This window comes from Gymnogyps californianus, unplaced genomic scaffold, assembly GCF_018139145.2.
Source record: "Gymnogyps californianus isolate 813 unplaced genomic scaffold, ASM1813914v2 HiC_scaffold_254, whole genome shotgun sequence".
NCBI lineage: Eukaryota > Metazoa > Chordata > Aves > Accipitriformes > Cathartidae > Gymnogyps > Gymnogyps californianus.
Genome location: NW_026114135.1, coordinates 1 through 23,822, shown reverse-complemented (window position 1 = coordinate 23,822; position 23,822 = coordinate 1). Strand labels below are relative to the sequence as shown.

Here is a 23,822-nt window from a genome sequence, read left to right as displayed (position 1 = left end):
AGAGGTATCATTAACAAGTCACAAAATACTGTAAAACACTCTCTATGACTGCAAAAACACTTTGGATATCCAGCTTCATTCAAGTTTATTGTTTAGAGAAAATAGATGGACTTATGCTAATTTGAACATTTTAGCACAAATACCTAAGCAGCTAGGATAAACTTTAAAGCAGAAGGCTAGACAAGCTGAAAAATTATTTTTCTCTTACACATTAGAACAAGTTAGTTGATTCTTTTTGATACACATCAGTAATGATTTAATTAAACTCTCCTGAATGTCTTAGGTTTGTTCTATGCAAAACAACAGATCATGCCCACACCTACTTTAATGAAAATTTGACTCCAGATTCTTATTTTTATCAGTAGGAGTTCAGAAATTTTAAATCCTTTCCATAATTATATTCCCATGTTTATAGCAAAACTCAAAATATTTTACTCATACTTGTGCACAGTCTAATCTCTCTGGCTTTCCTCAGAACAAGGAAATGGTAAGATTTAGTCTAGACAACTGGTTTTAATTTAAGCTAACTGTTTGTATTTCAAGGAGAAATCCATGTCTCTGGCTAACTTTATGATTTCATATGGCCAAAAAGGAAGAAAGCTGAAATGGTGCTACTCTTACAAATCCTCAGTGTAACTACCAAAATTAGTACTGTAAATTCAATACGCATTTACGTTAAAATGTATTGCAAGTATTCCTACCACCATTTATGGCCTTATGGGTTAACAAACTCACTAACACTAGGCCAACAGACCAATAACTGTTCAATGACTTCCATGATGACATTCTCATTATGGCCCAGATTTTGATATCAGTAATCAAACACAATCTTTTTCCATGAATAGTCATCCCACTGACTTGAGCTCTCCGAATAAGGACCTATTTAGTGCAAATAAGTCTATTAGATTTGGCACCGAATCAGAACAGACTATGCAAATATGAACTTTCAAATTCAGATGGAAAATATCATGGCTAAGCACAGTCCTACAATATGCTAATTACCACAAGTACCCTTTGTTATTAATAAGTGTTGAGAGCACTCTATACTTTACAAGAGAAAGGTCATACCTTGCAGAATCAGCCTTAGGTGGATAGGGCCATCAGAAATTTGCCATAATCTTAAATCTTTGACTCTAAGTCTTCTACCAATGGATGAATGTGTTACAATACAGCAAACAAAAAAAAGGATCTAGTTTTATGCAATGTTCACTTTCCAACAACTTCTATTGGCAGTTCATCTAATTCTCTGTCTTCTGTGGATAAGTGGTTCCTAAATGTAATCCCATTGGTGCTATGTAACTTCAGACAAGTTCTGTATTTGAAACTATTTTTTGTTTTTACATAAACTGTTTCTGTTATATAGAAAGAACCATCTTGGCTCCTTAGCTCTATCTAAAAAAAAAGTCTGCCTCAATGGCTTAGGTTTCTGTGAAGGCAATGAAGAATAATTTATCCTGCACTATACCAAGATCTGGTACAGTGTCTTCCCAACAGTGCATCTGTTCTTCTTCATCCAAAGAGAATAAATTAACTCTCTTGCATGTCAGTATAACATGCCTATACCATATATCCACAAAACTATGATTCCTTCTGACTCCCAAAAATCTTTTTCTGACTTCAGTTTATTGAAAACTTCTGACCAAATAGACAAAAAACAGGGAAAAAATATAAAAGAAGGATCTTTGGTTAGTTATTATAATAATCTCCATCTGGCATTAAAATTGTTCAATATAATCATAAGCAAAAAAAGCCCTATGCAATGGTCTGAGGCTGTTCAGCTAATGGGCAGTTATCTCTTCCACAGAGGTCATCTCTTCACAGCATATACAGGACTTTCCTGCTACATAGAGAGCTTAAGGATAAGTTTTCTTATGTGCTCAGTGTTGACCTAACTCTGTTCTCTTGAAGCCAATGGCAAAACTGTAACTGACTTAAAAGGAATCCTCCTCTCAGATTCAGCTTATTACCACATCTAGTAGCATAGTGTTATCTGGTAGCATAACAAAACATGCAACCATAATTTATCACAGTGCTTTTTTTCTTTCACACAATATGTTTCCCAGTGTAAGATGGGATGTTCTGTTTCCTTAATTTGGGGGAAAAGATTCTTGTACATTTCTATAAATATATACTGATAATCATTTAGATAAGACAAGGTCAAGCATACTCTGCATTTGGAAAGGATGGTAGTGAAACTTGTGGGCGTCTTTACGTCCTGCAGAATTTCATTCTGAACTTGTATCCATCTCTGTGAACATTCTGTTACTATATAATGAGCTTTATAATTGTGAGGGAGAGTTTCACTGGATCACAGAGATGAAGTTGTCAATCAGTCTTCAAGCCAGACCTATAAGCATTTTTTTAAAAATCCTGGCCCAGGATATGAAGCAGCTTTAAGATAAAGGAAACCCTGCATTCGATTTAATCAATATTCCACAGGAAGCCATTGTGTAAGGAAGAAGGTAAAATGAATGTGCTTATTTTTACCTGAGTTGATACACAAAATCTCTATGTTGAAGGCTTCATATCCAGGCAGATCACATTACTGCAGTCCAGCTGATAGGCCACAAAGGCGCGCATATGTGAAAACAGATCATGACCCACAGCAATGGGACAGAGACATATAGCCATCCAAAGAAGAAAGACAGTTCACATATCTTGGTAAATGAAATTTAGTAACAAAGAAGAATTAATTGATGCTCATGAGAAATTGAAAACCTATGTATGTACATCTTTACCAAAGAAGGCTGCACAACTGCTACAACTTCTGTGAGCCTTGTGGCCTGGTTCCAGGTTGTTCTGAGTACAGAATATTAGCCTCAGTAAAATAGGCTTCAGTTTTGACTTTTTTTTTTACAAGCTCAGCCAGAAAATTTGACACTGAGAAACTGCTGGCTAGAATGCATGTAGGATGAGCTTCTTAGTATTAGTTAAACTTCTCTGTACTTAAGAGGGAAAGGAAGATTGTTTCTTTGAACAAGACATTGACTCTTCATTCAGAAATGATAAAGATTATTCAAAACTTCTTTTTGTAAGCTAGGGAAGATCTAAATTGAATTTACAAGCCTTGATTCAAGATTTCATTCAGAATTCAATTCCATCAAGGATTTATGAAAGATTAGTGTTATGAACTCTAGGTATTGAGGTATGCTGTTCACTGTTGGATATAGGAGAAGCATAAGTAGAATTAAGACAATGCTGAGCACTAATGAAATTGCATCAGTTAATTTTCAGAATTCCCAAGCCTGTATCTTTTTAGAGTCGTTGCAAGACTTATATTGCTTGTATTTGATAACTCACTAATGTGAACATAGTCTGGACCAGATCCTCAGCTACTATAGGTAAGAGAAAAATGCTTATTGATTTCAGTGACTAAAGTCTTTAGAAGTCATCGTCAAAAGAAGAAAGTTTTGGATGATCTAATTTAGTTCTACTTTAAAATAGAATATAAATAGTGAGCACCTAAATTTTACAACTGATTGTTACAAATATACATATGTACGCAAAGGCAGGCTTTAGTCATAGCTGTTTTATTGTTCCACTGACTTCAAGAGCACTATACTAAATGCATATCAGACAAGGGTCAGCCCATAAGATCTATACTTATAAGTATTTTTTTAAAAAGGAACAGTGAAACTGGTATGGAATAAAAACCTATCACAAAGGAAGCAGCGTGGCAGACTCAGATCACTACAGTAAATGGAAAATGTACTTTAGTCCTGGTTACAAAGTATTTCTGTACCCTGAGTGAAGTTCCCATGTGCATAATCAGCACAAACCAAAAACAAACAAACAAAAAAAACCCCAAAAAAGGGTTACAGGGCAAAAAAGGATATTTCTACATTTATATATTAAGTATTTAACTAGTCACAGTAATGTCTAAGCATAAGGATATCTAGTATGTGGAATATATCTATACGCCCACTGAAAGGATATAGGTAAATTCACTTCTAGAAGAGAGATTATAAGAAATGAGTACAGCATCACACCTGTAATATGGAGATTTATGCATGCTACAACTCCCCAATCGCAGAAAAAGGTACAGTGTTTTTCTTCTTACCATCCAACTCTTTGCTGAATGAACTCTGATCATAGAGTCCAACCATGTACCATGGGGTTCACAACATGATCCATAGTTCATAGTCACCATGTGAGAGAATCATAACCACTCTGCTGCATTAGAGTCTTTTAATTAGCAACCTTTGCAAAGACTATGGTCATACCATGGAATCACAAAAGATTTTACTAAAGGTACAGATTCCTCACTAGAAAGGTTTTGTTTGTTTGTTTTTGATGCTGAGATGCCCCTTTCTTAAAAATATATTATTAAACTTGGATTGCAATTAAATATCTGTCTAATTTTATGTCATGGACATGTAAAAACCTTAATTATATACTTTATCAACTATAATATAGTTAGCACATGTACTAGATCCATCTTTTTACATATATTTATACATAAAGTTTCTCAAACATTAATGTCTTTCAAAATCCTTTTATAACATTCCAAAAATAAGATGTTTCAACAGCAAATTTTTTGAGATCTACTTTCACTAACTATAGCAGCTTTAAACCTGACTGTCTCTTTGTAAACTGTACCTTTCCACATTCACCTTTAATTAAGGTCTGTTAGACCACAAACTATAGGTTCACTTCATTCAGCAATTCTCTTCAGATTCAAACCAATCAAAATGTATTTTACACAGAATCTCTTATTTCACTGCCTTTCTACATTAGATTCTACAGTCATTTAAAATTTTGCAGTGCAGAATAAGTATGGGCCTATCTTACCTTTCATGTATTCCACATAGCAATATACATCATAAGTTTCATTAGGGAAATGGTATCTGTATGTTCTGACTCCTTTCTTTCCCATTTTATCTCCAAAGCAGCCAGTTCTCGGATGTCTAATTGGATGCCTGAAATGCAGCATGTTCACATTTATTATTATGGTAAGTCAGCATTTCAAGTCTGTACAAGCTAAGCATATTAATTTGGGGAAACACTGTCAAGAGTTCTTTTAATATGTCTCACCTATGTCAGACAACCAGCCAGCATCACATTGTTCAAATCCATCTTCATAGGCTGCTTTCAGTTGTTTGGGGTTTGCTATGCAGCACTATTGTCCAGACAAGTCTGTTGAGCTTGTGTAAAATTCAGAGTATACCTGCTGGTTGCTGCACGATAATGAAATACAACACCTGAAAAAATAACAAATTCACATTACTGACACATCTTGCATCATTTTTGCAATCTTCATTATATTGTAACTTTACCTAGATATTATTACAATGCTGAAAACAGACGGGTACATTAAAAATAGTAAAAGGCTACAAGATATTCTGATATAAATTATGCCCCCCTCTAGTGGTTGCTACCAGTAATTATATAACACCTTATGTTATTTATAGTTGAAGAAATTATTTTCACTGTACATAGAAAAAGTAATTAAACCATATAAGCATTTTAATAGGTGTATTACAGAAAACTGTGATCAAAAGGGAGAATGAATAATAAAATATCAACAACATCACATAGTTACTTGGATTCTTTCAATTCAAAGTGCTGGTCAGCTAACTGAACAGTAGGCAGGGTGTTTACACTAATAGTGCTACCTGCCATATTGGTTTAATAAATGAGCCTACATGACACATCCAATTGCAAGTCAAACCACATGACCAGACAAGGCTAAGCACATCTAGTCCTCAGAAAAAAAGTGGATTTAAACATAGACTTTCCAAAGCAGCCAGCTGCAGTAGCTGCACATGGAAGTGCCAACAGTGAATTAGGATCCCTTGAGTGCTTGGGGTCTGTCAGCCACAGTGAGACAAATGGCCAATGGGAACAACAAAAAATTTGTGCTTTTGATACAGATTTGATAATCAGGAATGGCCCTGACATCTGTTCCTATGCATTCAATACCTACTACAAATATAACATTTATAAACATATGGCTGTTGGTCAATTTTTAATAACCATGTTTTCCTGTACACAACACAAATGATACAGACTAAATAAAACTTGCTTTTATTTGGGGCCTTTCTGGTTCTGGAAAGAATCCAAACAATTTTAAAATTTACCTGAACATGTTGGAAGTTTGGAGAGGGAGGGGTAGAGTTAAGATGGTTTTGGGCAAGAAGGGTTCTGTCTAGGAGTCACATTCTGTTTTCTATATATGCATGCATAGCTCCCACTGAATTCAGCAACAGTTGCACATGCATAGCTAAAACAAAATATAAAGGGTAAACTGAGGTGGCAGAAATCAGATATTCCATTTGGCGAAATCACTTCCCTCCCTACGTCCCTCCTAATGTCTTTTACAGTTTAGCATCAAAAGGATGTCTCCTGATGACCTTTGAACAATAACATACAACCTCACTTATTTCACTGTAAAATCTGCAGAAGGATTATAACACTATAAATCATCCACTGCACAGAATGGCTACAAAGCAAGAAAAATAAATCATAAAATATCCCTTTATTCTAATGATTTTATTGGAATATTTCATGATGAGGAAATAACATACTCTAATATAGTTTGGGAAAAAAAGGTGACATTGTAGCAATACTGAATTTAACGAAAAGTCTTTGTTATTAGAACTTTGTTGAAAGATAGAAGAAATCTGCTAACTTATGAGTAAATAGTAATACGGGTAACATAGTAAAATACTGATTCAAGAGCTTCCAACATATTCAGAAATAGTTTGCTCATACAAATTCAGTGAAATTTTGCCATTTTACCAAAGGTTTGGATATGGCTAATAAATAGAAAATATATATTTTTCTTCTTGTCATGGTTTGCTAAGAAAGTTTCCCAAATGAAAATAGAATACATTATGTAAAACCTACTCACACACAGATGAGTCAAACAATCATCAAGCCCCAATTTTCATCAAAACTACTGGCAGAGAAACAGGAAACAAAAGAGGAAATGTGGGGAATACCCATATTTCATTATTTACTATGGATCCACACAACAGCCACAGCCACTTACTAGAACCTTATAGACCACTAGTGTCCTCGTAAACTACAATTTCAGAACCACTGACTGAATCCATAATGCATAGTTCTTTTTCAGAGCAATGACATAATTTCAAACAGCTTCAAATGAACCCAAGCATTGTTTGCAAAGGTAGCAATTGAATAATACATCTTGACTATGTTTTATACTAGTAAATTTAAATGTTCCAGGTACCTGGAATTCAGTCATCAAGACTGTTAAATTGTTACATTAGATCACTGCATTATTTGGCCCAGGGCCCTTAACACCCTTCCAAACAATTTCTGTGCAGACTTCAGGAGTTAGCAAAGACCAGAGACAACATCCAATGGGCAGCCTTCATGGTGCCCATCCTATGTTGGGAGCCAAAAGAGTCTAACAGTATGGATAGGGACCACACCACTCCAGCCAGCCTCAGTGCTAGAGAACAGTCTCAAGCACATTTTCTTATTAAGGTAAACTATCTGTACTGGGAGAGATTGAAAGGGACTGGCAGAGAGATAGCTATACTAGCTCCTAGATCTCTGCAGTTCCTCTGTTGTGGGGTACCCACTGTTGCCTGATTAGGGCAAATTTGCAGTCCATTTGCATTCTCTTAAGTTGTGTAAAATTATAAATATATGTATGTATAAGTATTTTTTTAAATATGCATATAGTAGTATTTTGGCTTTGTGTACCGTAAAACACACAGTCCCTTATCACACTTCCATCACAGAGCACTACCTTACAACGTACAAACAGGCAGTAGCAAGTAAATACTTTGGGAATTTAAAAGAATAAAATAACAAAAATAAAATTTGGAGATTTTTTTTTTTAAAGCTACAGTATGCATTAAAATATTTATTTTATGTAGTGGGTTGACCCTGGCCAGATGCCAGGTGCCCACCAAAGCCGCTGTATCACTCCCCCTCCTCAACTGGACAGGGGGAGAAAATAAAACGAAAGGCTCGTAGGTCGAGATAAGGGCAGTTTAATAAAGCAGAAGCAAAGGTCGCGCGCGAAAGCAAAGGAAAACAAAAGATTTTATTCTCTACTTCCCATCAGCAGGCGATGTTTGGCCACTTCCTGGGAAGCAGGGCTTCAGTACGCGTAGTGGTTGCTCCGGAAGACAAACGTAAATGAACGAATGCCCCCCACTTCCTCCTCCTCCCCCTAGCTTTTATACTGAGCAGACGTCATATGGTATGGAATATCCCTTTGGTCAGTTTGGGTCAGCTGTCCTGGCTATGTCCCCTCCCAAGATCTTGCCCACCCCCAGCCTACTGGTGGGGGGGCAATGTTGGAGAGACAGCCTTGATGCTGTGGGAGCACTGCTCAGCAGTAGCCAAAACACTGGTGTGTTATCAACACTGTTCTAGCTACCGATACAGAGCACAGCACTATGAGGGCTGCTGTGGGGAAAATTAACTCCATCTCAGCTAGACCCAATACATTTTAATATATTAGTTATTTAATAACATTGGTTGACACTGTGGGCCAGTTACCTTCTGGTATAAATCAGCATGGATCCATTCAGTGCTACAGTAGTAAATAAAAATGTGAGTTTAAGTGACCTGCTTGGTGTTCCAGGCCGAGAAATAAGAAATGGGCAAATTTTACATAGCTCACAATAGAAGTGGATAAAAAATTTACCCTGAATCATAAAGGATGAAACTATAATAAAATACACAAGTTGAGCATTTAACTTCACTGTATTTTATTGTAGAATAAACACTAACCTTTTTAAACCTTTTTTTTTGGTAGTATTGGAGTTTCAGTTGTATACAATATTTGACACCTACTCTATAACTCACACTCAAATCAGAAATGCACAGGTATGTAAAGCAATTTTTTTCATTGGGTTTGCCATTTTAATCTTAATTAAAATGTATTTTATATGAATTTAGATTCATTCCTTGTCTTTTTTTTTTTTTTGCAAGATTGCTTAACTGATGCAACATGATTTCATTTGGGCACAAGACAACTGCTGCTCAGTAAAATCATAAAAAGATGAATAATTAACTTAGCAGGAGATGGCAAGATATGTCTCCGAACTCATTTTTTTAAAGCTTCATATTGCTTAAATATATGAGTGCATTCTCAACAACCAAGTATCTTGCCTCTCATTTTTTCCATGTTTGAAGCAACCAGTGCTTTTCTTAGTTGGCATATATTGGGAATCTTTGTAATATCTGAATAAGGCAGCACTAAAGAGTTAGTATCACTGCCAATATAAAGTAGTTTTTGCAGTGCTGAGAAAATGCTTTTTTTGGTCATTTGTAAATCCTGGAAAGGAACTTAGAGAATGCTTTGTTCTCCTCACCCTGATCCAAAAGGTAAACTTCACGTATTCTTAGAGTTTAAGGCTCCTCCATTTAGAGTGAGGAGCTAAAGGACATAAAAGAGCCTCCAAGATGAATGGGAAGGAGGATCTCAGTATGTATAAGTCTGTGCAACAGCTGCAATAACTGGAAGACCTCCTGGGGCTAAGAAGAATAAAAAGTGCAGGGCTTTCATTGTTTCAGTTAGACAGAGAGAGAGGGACAAAAACCATTGTCTGAGTTTTTGCACTTTAAAACAATTGTAAAGGATTTTTTTCCCATTTGTCTATTTGCTCTCTGAAAAAAAAGGCAAGAAAGGAGTTGTCCTAGGAACAAATAAAGCAACTGGAAAACAGACTACAACAGTATAATATTGTCACTGAACATCTGGCAAACAAAGGAAGTATAATTACAGGAAGGAGTAGAAGTGTCTGTAAGAAAGAGCATGCTGGAACGTAATATGTAGCATTCAAAATTCACTTCTGTCTGAGCAAGAGAGAATGTCTTTTAATCAATTATCTCTGTGTTACACTAGAAAGTGAAAATGTAAGGTATTTCACCTTTAACAAGCTGGGATTTACATGAGTAAGAGACTGGTTCTGTGGTTTCATACCTTTGGGTTGCAGCTTTGCTTTATTACTTTCCAGAATACCATGCTGCAAAACCCTGTGGAATTGCTAGGGAAGGGCTCCCATAAGACAGTTCTTACTTTATTGTGGCTAATAAATTACAGTTCACTTTTACTAGTGAGCTCATGCTGCTGCAACATGCCCTCTTGGAGTCACATAAAGCCTAAATTTCAGAAATTGTTTGATACAGCAAAGGATATCTAAAGAGACAAGATTAAGATTATGATGGCAGTAGTTGTTATTTTGTTAATTTTTATGTTCAAAAGATAGTCATGGTGGGACAGACCCCTCAAATATCCCTCATCTTACTCCCACAGCTAACAGAGTTCCACATAAATTTAGTGATTCCCCTACTTTTAACGCAGAAAACAATTTACATCACAAATACATGCCAAAATAGAGGCATGTAGAGGCATGAATAGAGCACTATATGAAAGGAAGGAATACCACAGCATTTTCAGCTTCCTGCACAAATAATGTGTTCCTCATTTGAGGTTTTACACCCATCTTCTGACCTGTCTTAGGCTTTGGCAACCTGAGAAGAATAGGCTACGTTGCATCGGCAGGAATTCAGTTGCCAAATGCCTCAGGGAGCTTCTCAGTGTGTAGAGAGAAAGTGTATACCAACCGCTTTGCTCCCATGCACCCTGAGTATTTCCTGCACTCCAGAGACTAAAACTTCTTGCACTAACTCTCACTTTGCTCCTTTGCACAATATCTTTGGGTACATCTGCACAGAATAACACAGTTGCATGCAGGTATACACAAGCTCCTCTGAACAAGATGGTCCAGAGAAGAAAAGCAGTTGATGCTGAGCTTTACTTGTATTTTTCACAAGGCTGATTTGCCAGAGTGGAGGACTTCTTTACATCTATACTATTTCTGAATATCCAGTCTAGACCACCTAGACCACCTGCCTCTATCTCTGCACAGCAATGTACTAGGCCACACAAGCATTCAGTGAGGCTAAGGCACTGCTACTTAAATTAAAATTACTTAAAATTAAAAAAAACTACAGAGCATCCAGGAACTGCCCTCATATTGGGGGAATGACTGACGGCATAAAATCAGATCGGCCTCTGCTCTATCATCCTGCATGAGAATGTATGCTGTGAGGCTGCCTTAGCTCACAGAGCTCTCCCTTTGTAAGTCCTCCAGCTTGACACAAAAACAGCTCCAGACTGCACATTAGCAGCCATTTTGCCAGTCCCTGCATGAGGGGAACAGCACCTTTCTCAGCGCATTTTCTTCCCTGCTCCTGGGGTGCACTGTGGATAGACCCCTGGGTCTTTTTGACCCAGAAATAAATTTCCCTCTCCTTCCCTTTGTTAGCTGTTATCCATTGTGCTCTTTCCTTCTTAGCTACGGAAGCTGGAGGTTCCTTAGGATCAGTGATTCAAAACACTAAACCACAAGCTTAAAGATGTAGCAGCGAATTTTAATTTAGTTAGCAAGGAAGCACTGAAGTTCATCATCAAGAAGTGATAAGGGTTTGTCCTGGTTTTGGCTAGGATAGAGTTAATTTTCTTCCTAGTAGCTGGTATAGTGCTGTGTTTTGGATTTAGTAGGAAAATAATGTTGAGAACACACTGATGTTTTTAGTTGTTGCTAAGTAGCGTTTATACTAAGTAAGTCAAGGATTTTTCAGCTTCTCATGCCCAGCCAGCAAGAAGGCTGGAGGGGCACGAGAAGCTGGGAGGGGACACAGCCAGGACAGCTGACCCAAACTGGCCAAAGAGCTCTTCCATACCATATGACATCATGCCCAGTATATAAACTGTTGGAGTTGGCTGGGAGGGGTGGATCGCTGCACAGGAACTAACTGGGCATCAGTCGGCGAGTGGTGAGCAATTGCATTGTGCATCACTTGTTTTGTATAGTCTAATTCTTTTAGTAGTATTATTGTCATTTTATTATTATTATTATCATTATCATTATTTTTCCTTCCTTTCTGTGCTATTAAACTGTCTTTATCTCAACCCACGAGTTGGTTTTTTTTCCTGATTCTCTCCCCCATCCCACTGGGTGGGGGGAGTGAGCAAGCGGCTGCGTGGTGCTTAGTTGCCGGCTGGGGTTAAACCATGACAGGGTTTAAGACAGATAATTCTGAAAGATTAAATAAAACCATCTCTTCAAATGCCATACTTAAGAGATAATAAAGGAGAGTTCTGGCTTCAGAGAGAATAAATCAATTAGATCATCATACAATCTCTCAGGGCTAAGAGCACAATTGAGTGGTACTGTTCCCACATTGAAAATAACTCCCATTTATTATTATCATTATAATCTCTTCAAGAAAGAAGAGTTTGCATAAAAATGAAAATGTGAATTACCATCTACTCTGCTCCCCTAATTGCTGCTTCTTCCCATTAACTAGGTCAGCATTTTAAGCCTAGGATTTTCCTTACTGGTTTTCTTTTTTTTTTTTTTTTTTTTTTACCAAATTTCTAAAAAGTCTTTCAGACTTGCAGTGAATTCAAATAAAAAATAACAGAACAAGACCCATCAAAACAGTGATCTACCAAAACACCAGTAAGAAATGGAACACTATTGTTAAAAATACTCACTGACAAGATATAAAAAAAAGCAAGAAAACTGCAAGGATCCCACCTGCCACTTTGATCCCTTTAAATCCACAGGCATTTCCAAGGAGGATATCCAAAAGTCAGCTCAAATAAGTGGTTTATTCAGATTTTTCTTTTTGATTACACTTATACATGCTAATTTTTATTGCACAATATTGTAGCAGGACACAAAACAACAATTTCATTAAATGTTCAGTTATGTTCCAAAATTAAGAGTATTGTTACTTTGCACTTGTAGGTCAGCTTTTTGCCACGGTATCTTAAAACTATTTTATAAATGTGGACTTTGTTTACCTAGGGAGAGAGAATAAACAGGGACATAGAGAGGTATAGTAATACTTTTGTTTTAATCCTTTGTGGGATTCAGCTCACCTAAGTTTGCTTGCCTAAAGGTTAGAAGTCTAGTCTAAAGTAGTCATCTAAGTCTCTCCAATCAATGGAGAGGGATACGGACTGCCAGAGAGTTCATCTCACCCAAGACTCTTATGAATGAGGAGCTGACTGTAGCATAAGGCTACATGTTTACCTTAGACTAGGTACCTAACTTTTAATCGTTGAAGGTAAAATAAATCCAACCCTGATTTCAGGTTTCCCAATTTCAAACCCGATGTCCAAGTCAAGGTTGTGAAATTGCATTTGGTAAAATATTAGTGGGCAGACAAATACTCAGGGATGATCCTCAGAAGGCATTACCTGCTGGTATAGTCAACCTCTACCTTGTATCCCTATGTCTCTGGTATACAGATGAAAACACACGGGCCTGCAAAAGCATCTTGAAATAGGAGAAAGAGGCAGCTCAGTGGTAGTTAATGAGAAAACCCCCCTGTTTATATACTGGGCATGACATTCCATGGTATGGAATACCCCTTTGGCTAGTTCAGGTCAGCTGTCCTGGCTATGCTCCCTCCCAGCTTCTTGCACACCTGCTTGCTGGCAGAGCATGGGAAACTGAAAAATCCTTGACTTAGGATAAGCGCTACTTAGCAACAACTAAAACATCAGCATGTTATCAACAGTATTCTCACACTAAATCCAAAACACAGCACTGTACCAGCTACTAAGAAGAAAATTAACTCTATCCCAGCCAAAACCAGGAGAATAACAACTAACTAAAGTAGGACTCCAGCTGTGGATATTAAAAATTAACATGTGTTCAAAAAGCAAATGGCAGAAAATCTATGCAGGGCTGCATAACATAAAGTCACCACTTCTGTCTTAGGAAGTCTGTGGGCTACAAGTCTTTGACAGCAAGAGAGTATAAAAAGGAAAAAATTATGTTTGCCCTTCCGTATCAGCTATTGCTCCCTTCATTGAAATAGGACACTGGGACAGACAGATCTTTTGTCTGAAATGGTACAGACATTCTCTAGGTTTTAAGGATGAGTTTGTTTTCAGCATAATTTATGAGGAGCGTAAATAGGCAACAACTGATTATATTGAAAAACTGTAGAACAGGAAACACAATCTTCTACTCAGATCCTATCTAAATAATCATATGACAATGTAGGAATTGATGGTGTTGCATTTAGAGTCAAATCATTGGAGAACAGGTTTTTAGTAGTTAAAGAAGGCAGATATGTATATACATCCCATTTTCTTGGTAAAGTTAGTACTATATTGTTACTTAAGAGCATACAAATCGGACTTTTCTGAACTTCAGAAGTTCATTCTGCATCTAAAAATAGCCAATTAACTGGATATTTATATACAAAGTATCTCTCCTGGTTTCAGCTGGGATAGTTACATCTATCCCATAATAAATATCCTCATATTCAATATTGTATGTTGAATAACATACAATCTTATGTTAGTTCTACTATCAGGGTATGAAGAAGGAGAGACCTCTTGAGGTTGCAACACCTCTGTGGCCTCCTTCACTTTGGGTAGCACATTAGGTCATGCAACTGCAGTAGCAGCTGATGATGTGAAATATTCATTATCAATTTCTGGTTCTAACATCTTTCCTGTCAGATCATCATCAGCAGTGGCTTTACTTGGAGAAATAGATTCATCAGCTATTATGATGTCACTACTTGTTACCTCCTCTTCTTCCCCAGGAATGATATGTGGTGACTTTTGGGTAGCAAAAGGTTTAGATGCTAAAATAGGCTGAATTTTGTCTACAGCACTGTCCTGGTTTCAGCTGGGACAGAGTTAATTTTCTTCTTAGTAGCTGGTACAGTGCTGGGTTTTGGATTTAGTGTGAGAATGATGTTGATAACACTCTGATGTTTTAGTTGTTGCTAAGTAGCGCTTATCTTAAGCCAAGGACTTTTCAGTTTCCCATGCTCTGCCAGCAAGCAGGTGTGCAAGAAGCTGGGAGGGAGCATAGCCGGGGCAGCTGACCTGAACTAGCCAAAGGGGTATTCCATACCATGGAATGTCATGCCCAGTATATAAACAGGGGGAGTTGGCCGGGAGGTGCAGATCGCTGCTCAGGCATCAGTCAGCGGGTGATGAGCAATTGCATTGTGCATCACTTGTCTTTTCTTGGGTGTTATTTCTTTTTTTTTCATTATATTCCTTTTCATTACAACTATTATTATTATATTAGTAGTAGTAGTTAGTAGTGTATTTTATTTTACTTCAGTTATTAAACTGTTCTTATCTCAACCCACGAGTTTTACCTTTTTTTTTTCCTCCTCCCCACCCCACTGGGAGGGGGAGGGGGAAGCAGCTGCGTGCTGCTTAGTTGCTGGCTGGGATTAAACCACAACAGTATCAAATTTGAAACTGTATTTGTGATATCTACACAGACAAATTAGATGCAAAATTATACACATTTTTATGGGCAGTGATGGTCTTGAGGCACAGAAAAAAAAATCAGACCTTAAATGTTTTATTGTTTACTTTCAATGACTAATACTAACTATTCAGTTTATACAACTTAACCTGGGAAAAACTGTTATGCTACAGAGAAAATTGTTCTTTCTTTGAATAACATTTTTCCATTCAAAGTATGTTCCATCACTGATAAAATGCATTCAGGACTTATGGGATGTTTAAGGGAGGAACCAAAGGTGGGGAAAGGGAGTGACCTAGGTGATTTGAGGAGGAACAAGTGTAGGAAAATAGAGGGAAAAGGGAATAAAAAGGGGCAGTCACATATAAATAGCTTGCTGGTCAGTACACTTGTCTGGCTGTGCCTTGTGCATGATCAGTGCAATCTGTCCTATCTTCTTATTAAATTCCTTTCTAACCTTTTCTTAGGTGAAGGACTATTCTATGTGTGTGCATGTGTATGGGGGGCTGAGTGCCAGCAACAGAGGGCCCAAGTGTCTGTGGTGGCTGCAACTGGAGAGACTGGAGTGAGCGGACTTCAGTGCAAGCAACTGGAGTGGGACCTAGGATCATAGGGGCCTGTGTGTCTGTGGTGACAACAACTGAAGCAAGTGCAAGTCTAGGTGTCAGCAACTGGACTGGGACTGCAAGCCAGAGGCCCTGTGTGCCTGGGTGCCAGTGACTGGAGAGACAAGAGTGAGTGAAACCAAGTGCCAGTCCCTGGAGTGGGACCAGGGGTCAGAGGCTCATGTGTCCATGGTGCCAGCAACTGGAGCACGTGTGGGTGCACAAGTGTGTGTGAGCACTAGCGAAGACCAAGCTGGACTAGCTAGCGAGTAGGTGAAGTAGCCTGGGAGCCAGGCATGTCTCTAAGAGCAAGACCACGGGAGAGTTGACTACTGGGGACCAGGTGAGTCCTGGCCAGGTACTAGAGAGAGTGTAGGGTATGGGAGTCTCTAGGGGGAAGACTCATGTGAGTGTGCATGTCTAGGGGTGAGACCACAGAGGGGTTGGCTACCTGGGGACCGGAGGAGTCCCAGCCAGCTCTGGGTTCATGTGCGTGAGTAAGATAGTCAGTACCAGTAACTGGAGTGGGGCTGCAGCCTCGGGGCCTTGTATGTCCAGGTGCCAGAAACGGGGGAGATGGGAATCCCTCCAGCAGCTACTCCTGGATCCACCTTGTACATATGTGTGTGTATGTATGTATATTTTTATATATATATATTTTTATTACTAGTGGACCTCTGTCCTGCTCAGCCAGAGAGGGAAAAAGGATGAGGCCATTGGTGCTGTCTGCATTCGTGTGAGTGCTCTGAGTGTCTGCCTTATCTGTGTGGCTGCCATGTATATATGTATATGTGGTGCATATGTGTGCTCTGTGTTCATGTGCCTACTGGGAATACATTGTCAGCCTCGTTACTGGTTGGACCTTGGGGCATGGAGCTATAGCAGCCTTGCCTCTTCTCAGGCTGTCAGATACAGCATGATATATTTTCCTCTAAGAATTTTTTCCTACATCTAAATTGCCCTCACTCGGGGAATTTTACAAAAGCTTCTTATCTTTAATAAAAAAGGATTCTGCTTCACTTTGGGGTTTGGATATATGATTGAGCAAGTTATTGCAGTATTAGCTGAGCCACAGTAACCACTTTTTCTATACACTTTTAATCCATTGAAAAGGTGAAGTAAAACATGCCTATTCAGACCTCAGAGAAAGAATGCTACACAAATGCATTTTACTTTTCATTTGTGATGAGCTTAAAATGTGTACATTAGCAAAACTGATAATAATCTTACCAGGACTTTATAGGGCTCCCCACAAGGCTCCATTTAGAAGAGCTGACCAAAACACAGTGCTGAACTATATGTTAACTGCCAACTCTGAAGTTAAACACCATTAACATGAAAAGAAGATTCTCCAATACTGTGCTAAAGACCAGGCAATGAAGAATGCACAACAAGAACGTACAAAAGATCACATATTTCCTTAGGCAATTGTTATTACTTTAAGCTGCAGATTCAAAAAGACAACACAATGAAAACAAATTACATTTGAGTTTGGGGTTTTTTTTTAATACAAGCTGAAATGATAGAGAAAATCTTTACTGAAATGAGGGCAGAAATTTTGAGGGGCAACAACATTCATATGAATTTTTTAGGATTCTGATAAACAGCATTTGTTTACTTACTTAACAAAGAAAATGGAAAACTCAGTGCACAAATGAGAATTTAACAATGCTATTTTCCATTTGAGTCAAGATCTGGCTTTTTTCCCTCCCCAAACTGACATCAAAGCAATCGTAAAAAACAGCAGTTGCAGAGAGAAAATGATGTGTGAGAAACTTTCTTTTAATGAAAAAAAAATCTGAACTATGCATCTCATTACAGTGTTTCACAGGAGCACTAACTACATGAGCTGAAATATTTCCACAAATCGTCAGGTATTTTATTGCAGTAAACATCTGCTCCTCCTGGATATAGACATGCAGTCAAGGGAGCACTTTAAAAGGAATAATGAATGCTAGGTACATTAGTTACTGAAAAATAATGTTCAAACCAGGTTTTCTTTTCCTTTTGCCATTAGGGGTAAACAGCTTCTGAAGTTATACAAACATCAATAATTACACTGATTTATTGTATTTCCAAATTAAGACCACACCTCCAAAACCTTTCATTGAATGAATGTCTAAAGATTGCTCAAGTTAGGTTAGGCATATTGGAAGAACAATGCATTATTAAGCTTATGAAAAATCTTAGCCAAAGCCATGATTTTCAGCAGCAGATATCAATATTTGTTTTGGGATTCAGTCATTTGGAACTTTAAAAAAAAACACCTAAGTGCAAAGGAGCGCAAGGTCAAGTCCAAGCTAGTGCTCGTGCAAGCTGATACATCCACACAGCACAATGTTGTCCTAAGCACACAGAGTAATTCGAGTCCAGATTTTACATTAACATGGCACTGTGCCTGGGCTAATATGTTCTGCCTTTCAGCACAGTTTATTAGTTCAGGCTCAGTGCCACACTATACAGCATCAGACTCTGGAGCAGTCTCTCTCACTGTGCTGTATAAGCATGCTCTTAGGAGCAAAACACCTATAGATCAGATGCTCCTTTTGTTGTCACTTGCACACTTTTGAAAGTCGTCTGTTATATTTCTTTACATGTACACTTCTTCCCCTCAAAGTTTTGGAGGCTATTTTCTCATACTACTTGAAAGCCAACTCTTAGCCCTGGATCTTCCAAGTGAGAGATCATTAGCAGCTATCTCCATACTTGTTTTCCTACAGCTTCTGCCAGAGAGATTTCCTTCTACCTATCCAACCTTTATTACTGGGACAAAGGAAATTCTTCCTTTGTGCTTGATGTTCCTATCACATAAAGAACAGTTGCCAGTTCAGTTTCCATTATGTTTTTGCATGTCAAGTATCAAGATAGGCCAGCTACAGCCCCAGTTGCAAGGCAGTTGCTTTCATCCCACACAGTTTAAAAAACTGCTTCTGCCTGCCAAATTTGTCTTCTTGTAAAGACACTGACATTTTCAGACACATGCATTATTATATTATGTATCATGCTTTAAAAGGGCTGGTTTTGGAAAACTTCAGAGATATCTTCTAAAAAAGATTGTAAAAGCAGGAGCTCATCTTGCAAAGGATACTCAATTAGAGTTGAAACTGGACAGTGTTGTTTCAGATAACAAGAAGGGCTTTTTTAAGTACGTTAATAGCAAGAGGAGGTCTAAAGAAAACATTGGATCGATACTTGTTGAAGATGATCACCTGACTAACAGGGATGAAGAAAAAGCAGAGGCGTTCAAAGCTTTTTTTGCCTCAGTCTTTAATAATACTGACAGACCTTGGGCTGCCTGGTCCCCTGAGTCAGAGGACCTCCAACTGCAGGAACAGTGCCTTTCCATTTGTGGACACTGAAATTGTAAGGGACCAGCTGTATCAGCTGAATGTTCATAAGTCCAGGGGCCTGATGGATTTCATCCCAGAGTTCTGAAGGAGCTAGCAGATGTTACAGCAGGACCCCTCTCGATCATCTACCAAAGGTCTTGGGAGCCTGGGGAGGTCCCCGCTGACTGGAAGCTAACCAACGTTATTCCAATTTACAAGAAGGGTGTGAGGGAAGACCCAGGGAACTACAGACCTGTTAGTCTAACCTCAGTTCCTGGAAAAATTATAGAAAAGATCATACTGGATGCTATTGAAAGGCATGTAAAGGACAATGCAATCCTCAGGCACAGTCAACATGGGTTCACAAAGGGAAAGTCCTGTCTAACTCATTTGATATCCTTCTACGATAAGGTCACCCACCCAGTGGATGAAGGGAAGGCAGTGGATGTGGTTTTTCTGGATTTTAGTAAGGCTTTTGATACTGTCCCTCACAGCATCCTTCTGGACAAGTTGTCCAACTGTGGGATGAGCAGGTTCACGGTGTGCTGGGTGAAGAACTGGCTGAATGGCAGAACTCAAAGGGTTGTAGTGAATGGGGCTACATCTGGCTGGTGATCGGTTGCCAGTGCGGTGTTCCTCAGGGCTCAGTTCTAGGGCCAGTTCTGTTCAATATATTTATCAACGATCTGGATGCAGGAGTTGAATGCAGCATTAGCAAGTTTGCTGATGATCCTAAACTGGGAGGTGCTGTTGACTCTCTTGAGGGACAAGAGGCCTTGCAGAGGGATCTGGATAGATTGGAGCATTGGGCAATCATTAACGGCATGAAATTTAACAAGAACAAATGCCAGATTCTGCACCTGGGATGGAGTAATGTCAGGCACAAGATTAAATTGGGAGAGGAGTGGCTGGAGAGCAGCCCTGCAGAAAGGGATCTGGGGGTGCTGGTTGACAGCAGGCTCAATAGGAGTCAGCAGTGTGCCCTGGCAGCCAAGAGGGCAAACCGCATCCTGGGATGCATCTAACACAGTATAACCAGCTGGTCAAAAAGGATGATCATCCCTCTGTATTCAGTGTTGGTGCAGCCTCACCTTGAGTGCTGTGTGCAGTTCTGGGCCCCACAATTTAAGAAGGATGTTAAGGTCCTTGAATGCATCCAGAGGAGGGCAACAAAGCTGGTGAAAGGTCATGTCCTATGAGGAGCGGCTGAGGACTCTGGGTTTGTCTAGTTTGGAGAGAAGGAGGCTGAGGGGCGACCTAGTTGCTCTCTACAGCTTCCTGAGGAGGGGAAGTGGAGAGGGAGGTGCTGATCCCTTCTCCCTGGTATCCAGTGACAGGATGCGTGTGGGGATGGTTCAAAGCTGCGTTAGGGGAGGTTTAGACTGGACATTAGGAAGCATTTCTTTGCCGAGAGGGTGGTCAAACACTGGAACAGGCTTCCTGGAGAGGTGGTCGATGCTCCAAGACTGTCAGTGTTTAAGGGGAATTTGGTCAATGCCCTTAATAACATGCTTCAACTTGGTCAGCCCTGAAGTGGTCAGGCAGTTGGACTAGATGATCATTGTAGGTCCCTTCCAACTGAAATAGTCTATTCTATTCTATTCTATTCTATTCTAGAATTCAAAACCAAAATATCAAACTACTTTGGGAACAAATGAACAGCATTTGTTCTGAGAATCAAGAGTAGCCTCCAAAAAGGTATATAGGAGAAATGAGAAAGTTACAGACTGGAAAAGATTCTTAAGAACAGACACAAGAAAAGAAGAAAATGGAAGAGTCAACTGTTAAGGAAGAGCAATTTGCTATAGATGCTCCTTTAAATGTCCTCTAGTTATATAGTAATTACTAGCTTTCACTATTTTAACTGGAATCACTGCTGACTACAAATGAAATAAATAAATCCTTACCATCAACAGCCAATGATACAATGCTTTGTGCATCTTCAACTCCATACATAACATCATAGCGATATACTCCTGCATCACTTGCACGCAGCTTAGATAAAATCAGCAAAGCGTCACCAGTTTCCTCTGAATGAGTTGGAACAGACACTCTGTTTTTGTAGTTTTGGCCTATTTTGATGTTCCCATTTTGGGCCACCAGGACTGTGGTTTCTTTTGCATCTTTTCCATTTTTATCCAGTTCAACCTTTGACCACTTGATTCAAAGATATTCAGCTGCATAGCTGGAGACTATAGTGGGTGTGATTGAAAAGAAGCATGGCAGGACTGAAGTTCCAGAAAGGATCCCTTTACCAGGGATGTTCGGAGTTATGGCATCTGTCTTCCCAAGCAACCGTTATGTGTGGTGAAGCCCTGCTTTCTTGGAAATGGCTGAACACCTGCCTGCCGATGGGAAGTGGTGAATTAATTCCTTGTTTTGCTTGCGTGCACAGCTTTTGGTTTGCCTATTAAACTGTCTTTATCTCAACCCATGAGTTTTCTCACTTTTATCCTTCCAATTCTCTCCCCCATCCCACTGGGAGGGAGTGAGCGAGCAGCTGTGTGGTGCTTAGCTGCCTACTGCAGTTAAACCACAACATAGGACCATCCATATCTAGCTGACATTGATTTCTTTCTTTCATTTAGCCTTGATTCAGATTTGTTACTCTTGCCTATGGATGCTATTGTGGATTCAATAGCATTGAATTTATTTGACTTTCTTTCAAATTTAAAAAAAAAAAAAAGCAAACTGCTTAGTGGAATCCATTGCTCAATGATGTTAAGTAAGTCAAACAGTTACAGAAATATGTCAAACTGAATGGGGTTATGGTGTAGAAGGTGTAGATGGAGACTGAAGAACAGAAAACAAAGGAAATCTGTAGGACAGATTTTTTTTCTGTCTTAAATATCCTGATAGTACTTAATCCTAGAGAAGGCAGCGTTTTGGAAAACAGATGATACCTCAACCAGTCTATCACGTTATCCAAACATACTCATACATATGTCCTTTTGATGTATGTTTGGAACTGCAAAGGGTGGTTAAAACATTGATTTTTATTTTTTTCCCTCAACTTCCTCATAACCAGATAGATAATACTAAGATACTGAACACTGCAGAGAGGCTTTTGGAAATATGACTAAGATACCAGCAATTCCTGGCTCTTGGTTTTTACTAACCATACACTGCATTATCTGAAGGCTCAAAGTTGTGTGTGGAAGAGTTGTACAGATTTGTTTCCTTTTTCTTTTCTTACCTGCAAAAACATATTTTTGTGTTGTCTTTTCAGAGAGATTATGGGAAATTGATACGTTTTTTAGATTTTTTTTTTTTTAAATGAGAAAGTGAATTTTGTTCCTTAATTAATATCTAGGGCAGCAGTTTTCAATGGAAGCATCCTGGTTTCGGCTGGGATAGAGTTAATTTTCTTCCTAGTAGCTGGTATAGTTCTGTGTTTTGGATTTAGGATGAGAATAAAGTTGATAACACATTGATGTTTTAGTTGTTGCTAAGCAGTGTTTACACTAAGTCAAGGACTCTTCAGCTTCTCATACTGCCCTGCCAGCAAGGAGGCTGGCGGGGGGGAGGCACAAGAAGCTGGGAGGGGACACAGCCAGGACAGCTGACCCAAACTGGCCAAAGGGATATTCCATATCATATGACATAATGCTCAGTATATAGACTAGGGGAAAGCTGACCGGGGCCACTGCTCGGGAACTGGCTGGGCATCGGTTGGCGGGTGGTGAGCAATTGCATTGTGCTTCACTTGTTTTGTATATGTATTGGGTTTGCATGGCAAGGTTTTGGTAGTGGGGGGGCTACAGGGGTGGCTTCTGTGAGAAGCTGCTAGAAGCTTCCCCTATGTCCAATAGAGCCAATGCCAGCCGGCTCCAAGATGGACCCGCTGCTGGCCAAGGCTGAGCCAATCAGCAATGGTGGTAGTGCCTCTGGATTACATATTTAGGAAGGGGAAAAAGTTACTGCACAGCAGCAATTGCAGCCGGAGAGGGGAGTGAGAATATGTGAGAGAAACAACTCTGCAGACACCAAGGTCAGTGAAGAAGGAGGGGGAGGAGGTGCTCCAGGTGCCAGAGCAGAGATTCCCCTGCAGCCCCTGGTGAAGACCATGGTGAGGCAGGCTGTCCCACTGCAGCCCATGGAGGTTAATGGTGGAGCAGGTATCCACCTGCAGCCCCTGGAGGACCCCATGCTGGAGCAGGTGGATGCACCCGAAGGAGGCTGTGACCTTGTGGAGAGCCCGCGCTGGAGCAGGCTCCTGGCAGGACCTGTGGACCCATGGATAGAGGAGCCCACGCTGGAGCAGGTTTGCTGGCAGGACTTGTGACCCCGTGGGGACCCATGCTGGAGCAGTCTGTTCCTGAAGGACTGCACCCTGTGGAAGGGACCATGCTGGAGCAGTTCGTGAAGAACTGTAGCCCGTGGAAGGACTCACATTGGAGAAGTTCGTGGAGGACTGTCTCCCGTGGGAGGGACCCCATGCTGGAGCAGGGGAAGAGTGTGAGGAGTCCTCCCCCTGAGGAGGAAGGAGCAGCAGAAACACCATGTGATGAACTGACTGCAACCCCCATTCCCTGTCCCCTGTGCTGCTCAAGGGGAGGAGGTAGAGAAAATCGGGAGCAAAGTTAAGCCTGGGAAGAAGGGAGGGGTGGGGGGAAGGTGTTTTAAGATTT

At 39.6% G+C, this 23,822-nt stretch overlaps 1 protein-coding gene across 1 annotated transcript in view; it reads right to left on the bottom strand.

The window, feature by feature from the left end:
- The window catches only part of LOC127028195 (versican core protein-like), a gene marked incomplete at both ends in the record, with an annotated part of 28,736 nt that extends 7,388 nt beyond the window's left edge, over positions 1 to 21,348 (bottom strand). The window contains 3 exon segments of the mRNA XM_050913953.1: positions 5,035 to 5,115; positions 5,118 to 5,201; positions 21,099 to 21,348. Of these exon segments, the coding sequence (XP_050769910.1) occupies positions 5,035 to 5,115; positions 5,118 to 5,201; positions 21,099 to 21,348 (415 nt within the window).
- Positions 21,349 to 23,822: the final 2,474 nt, after the last annotated feature.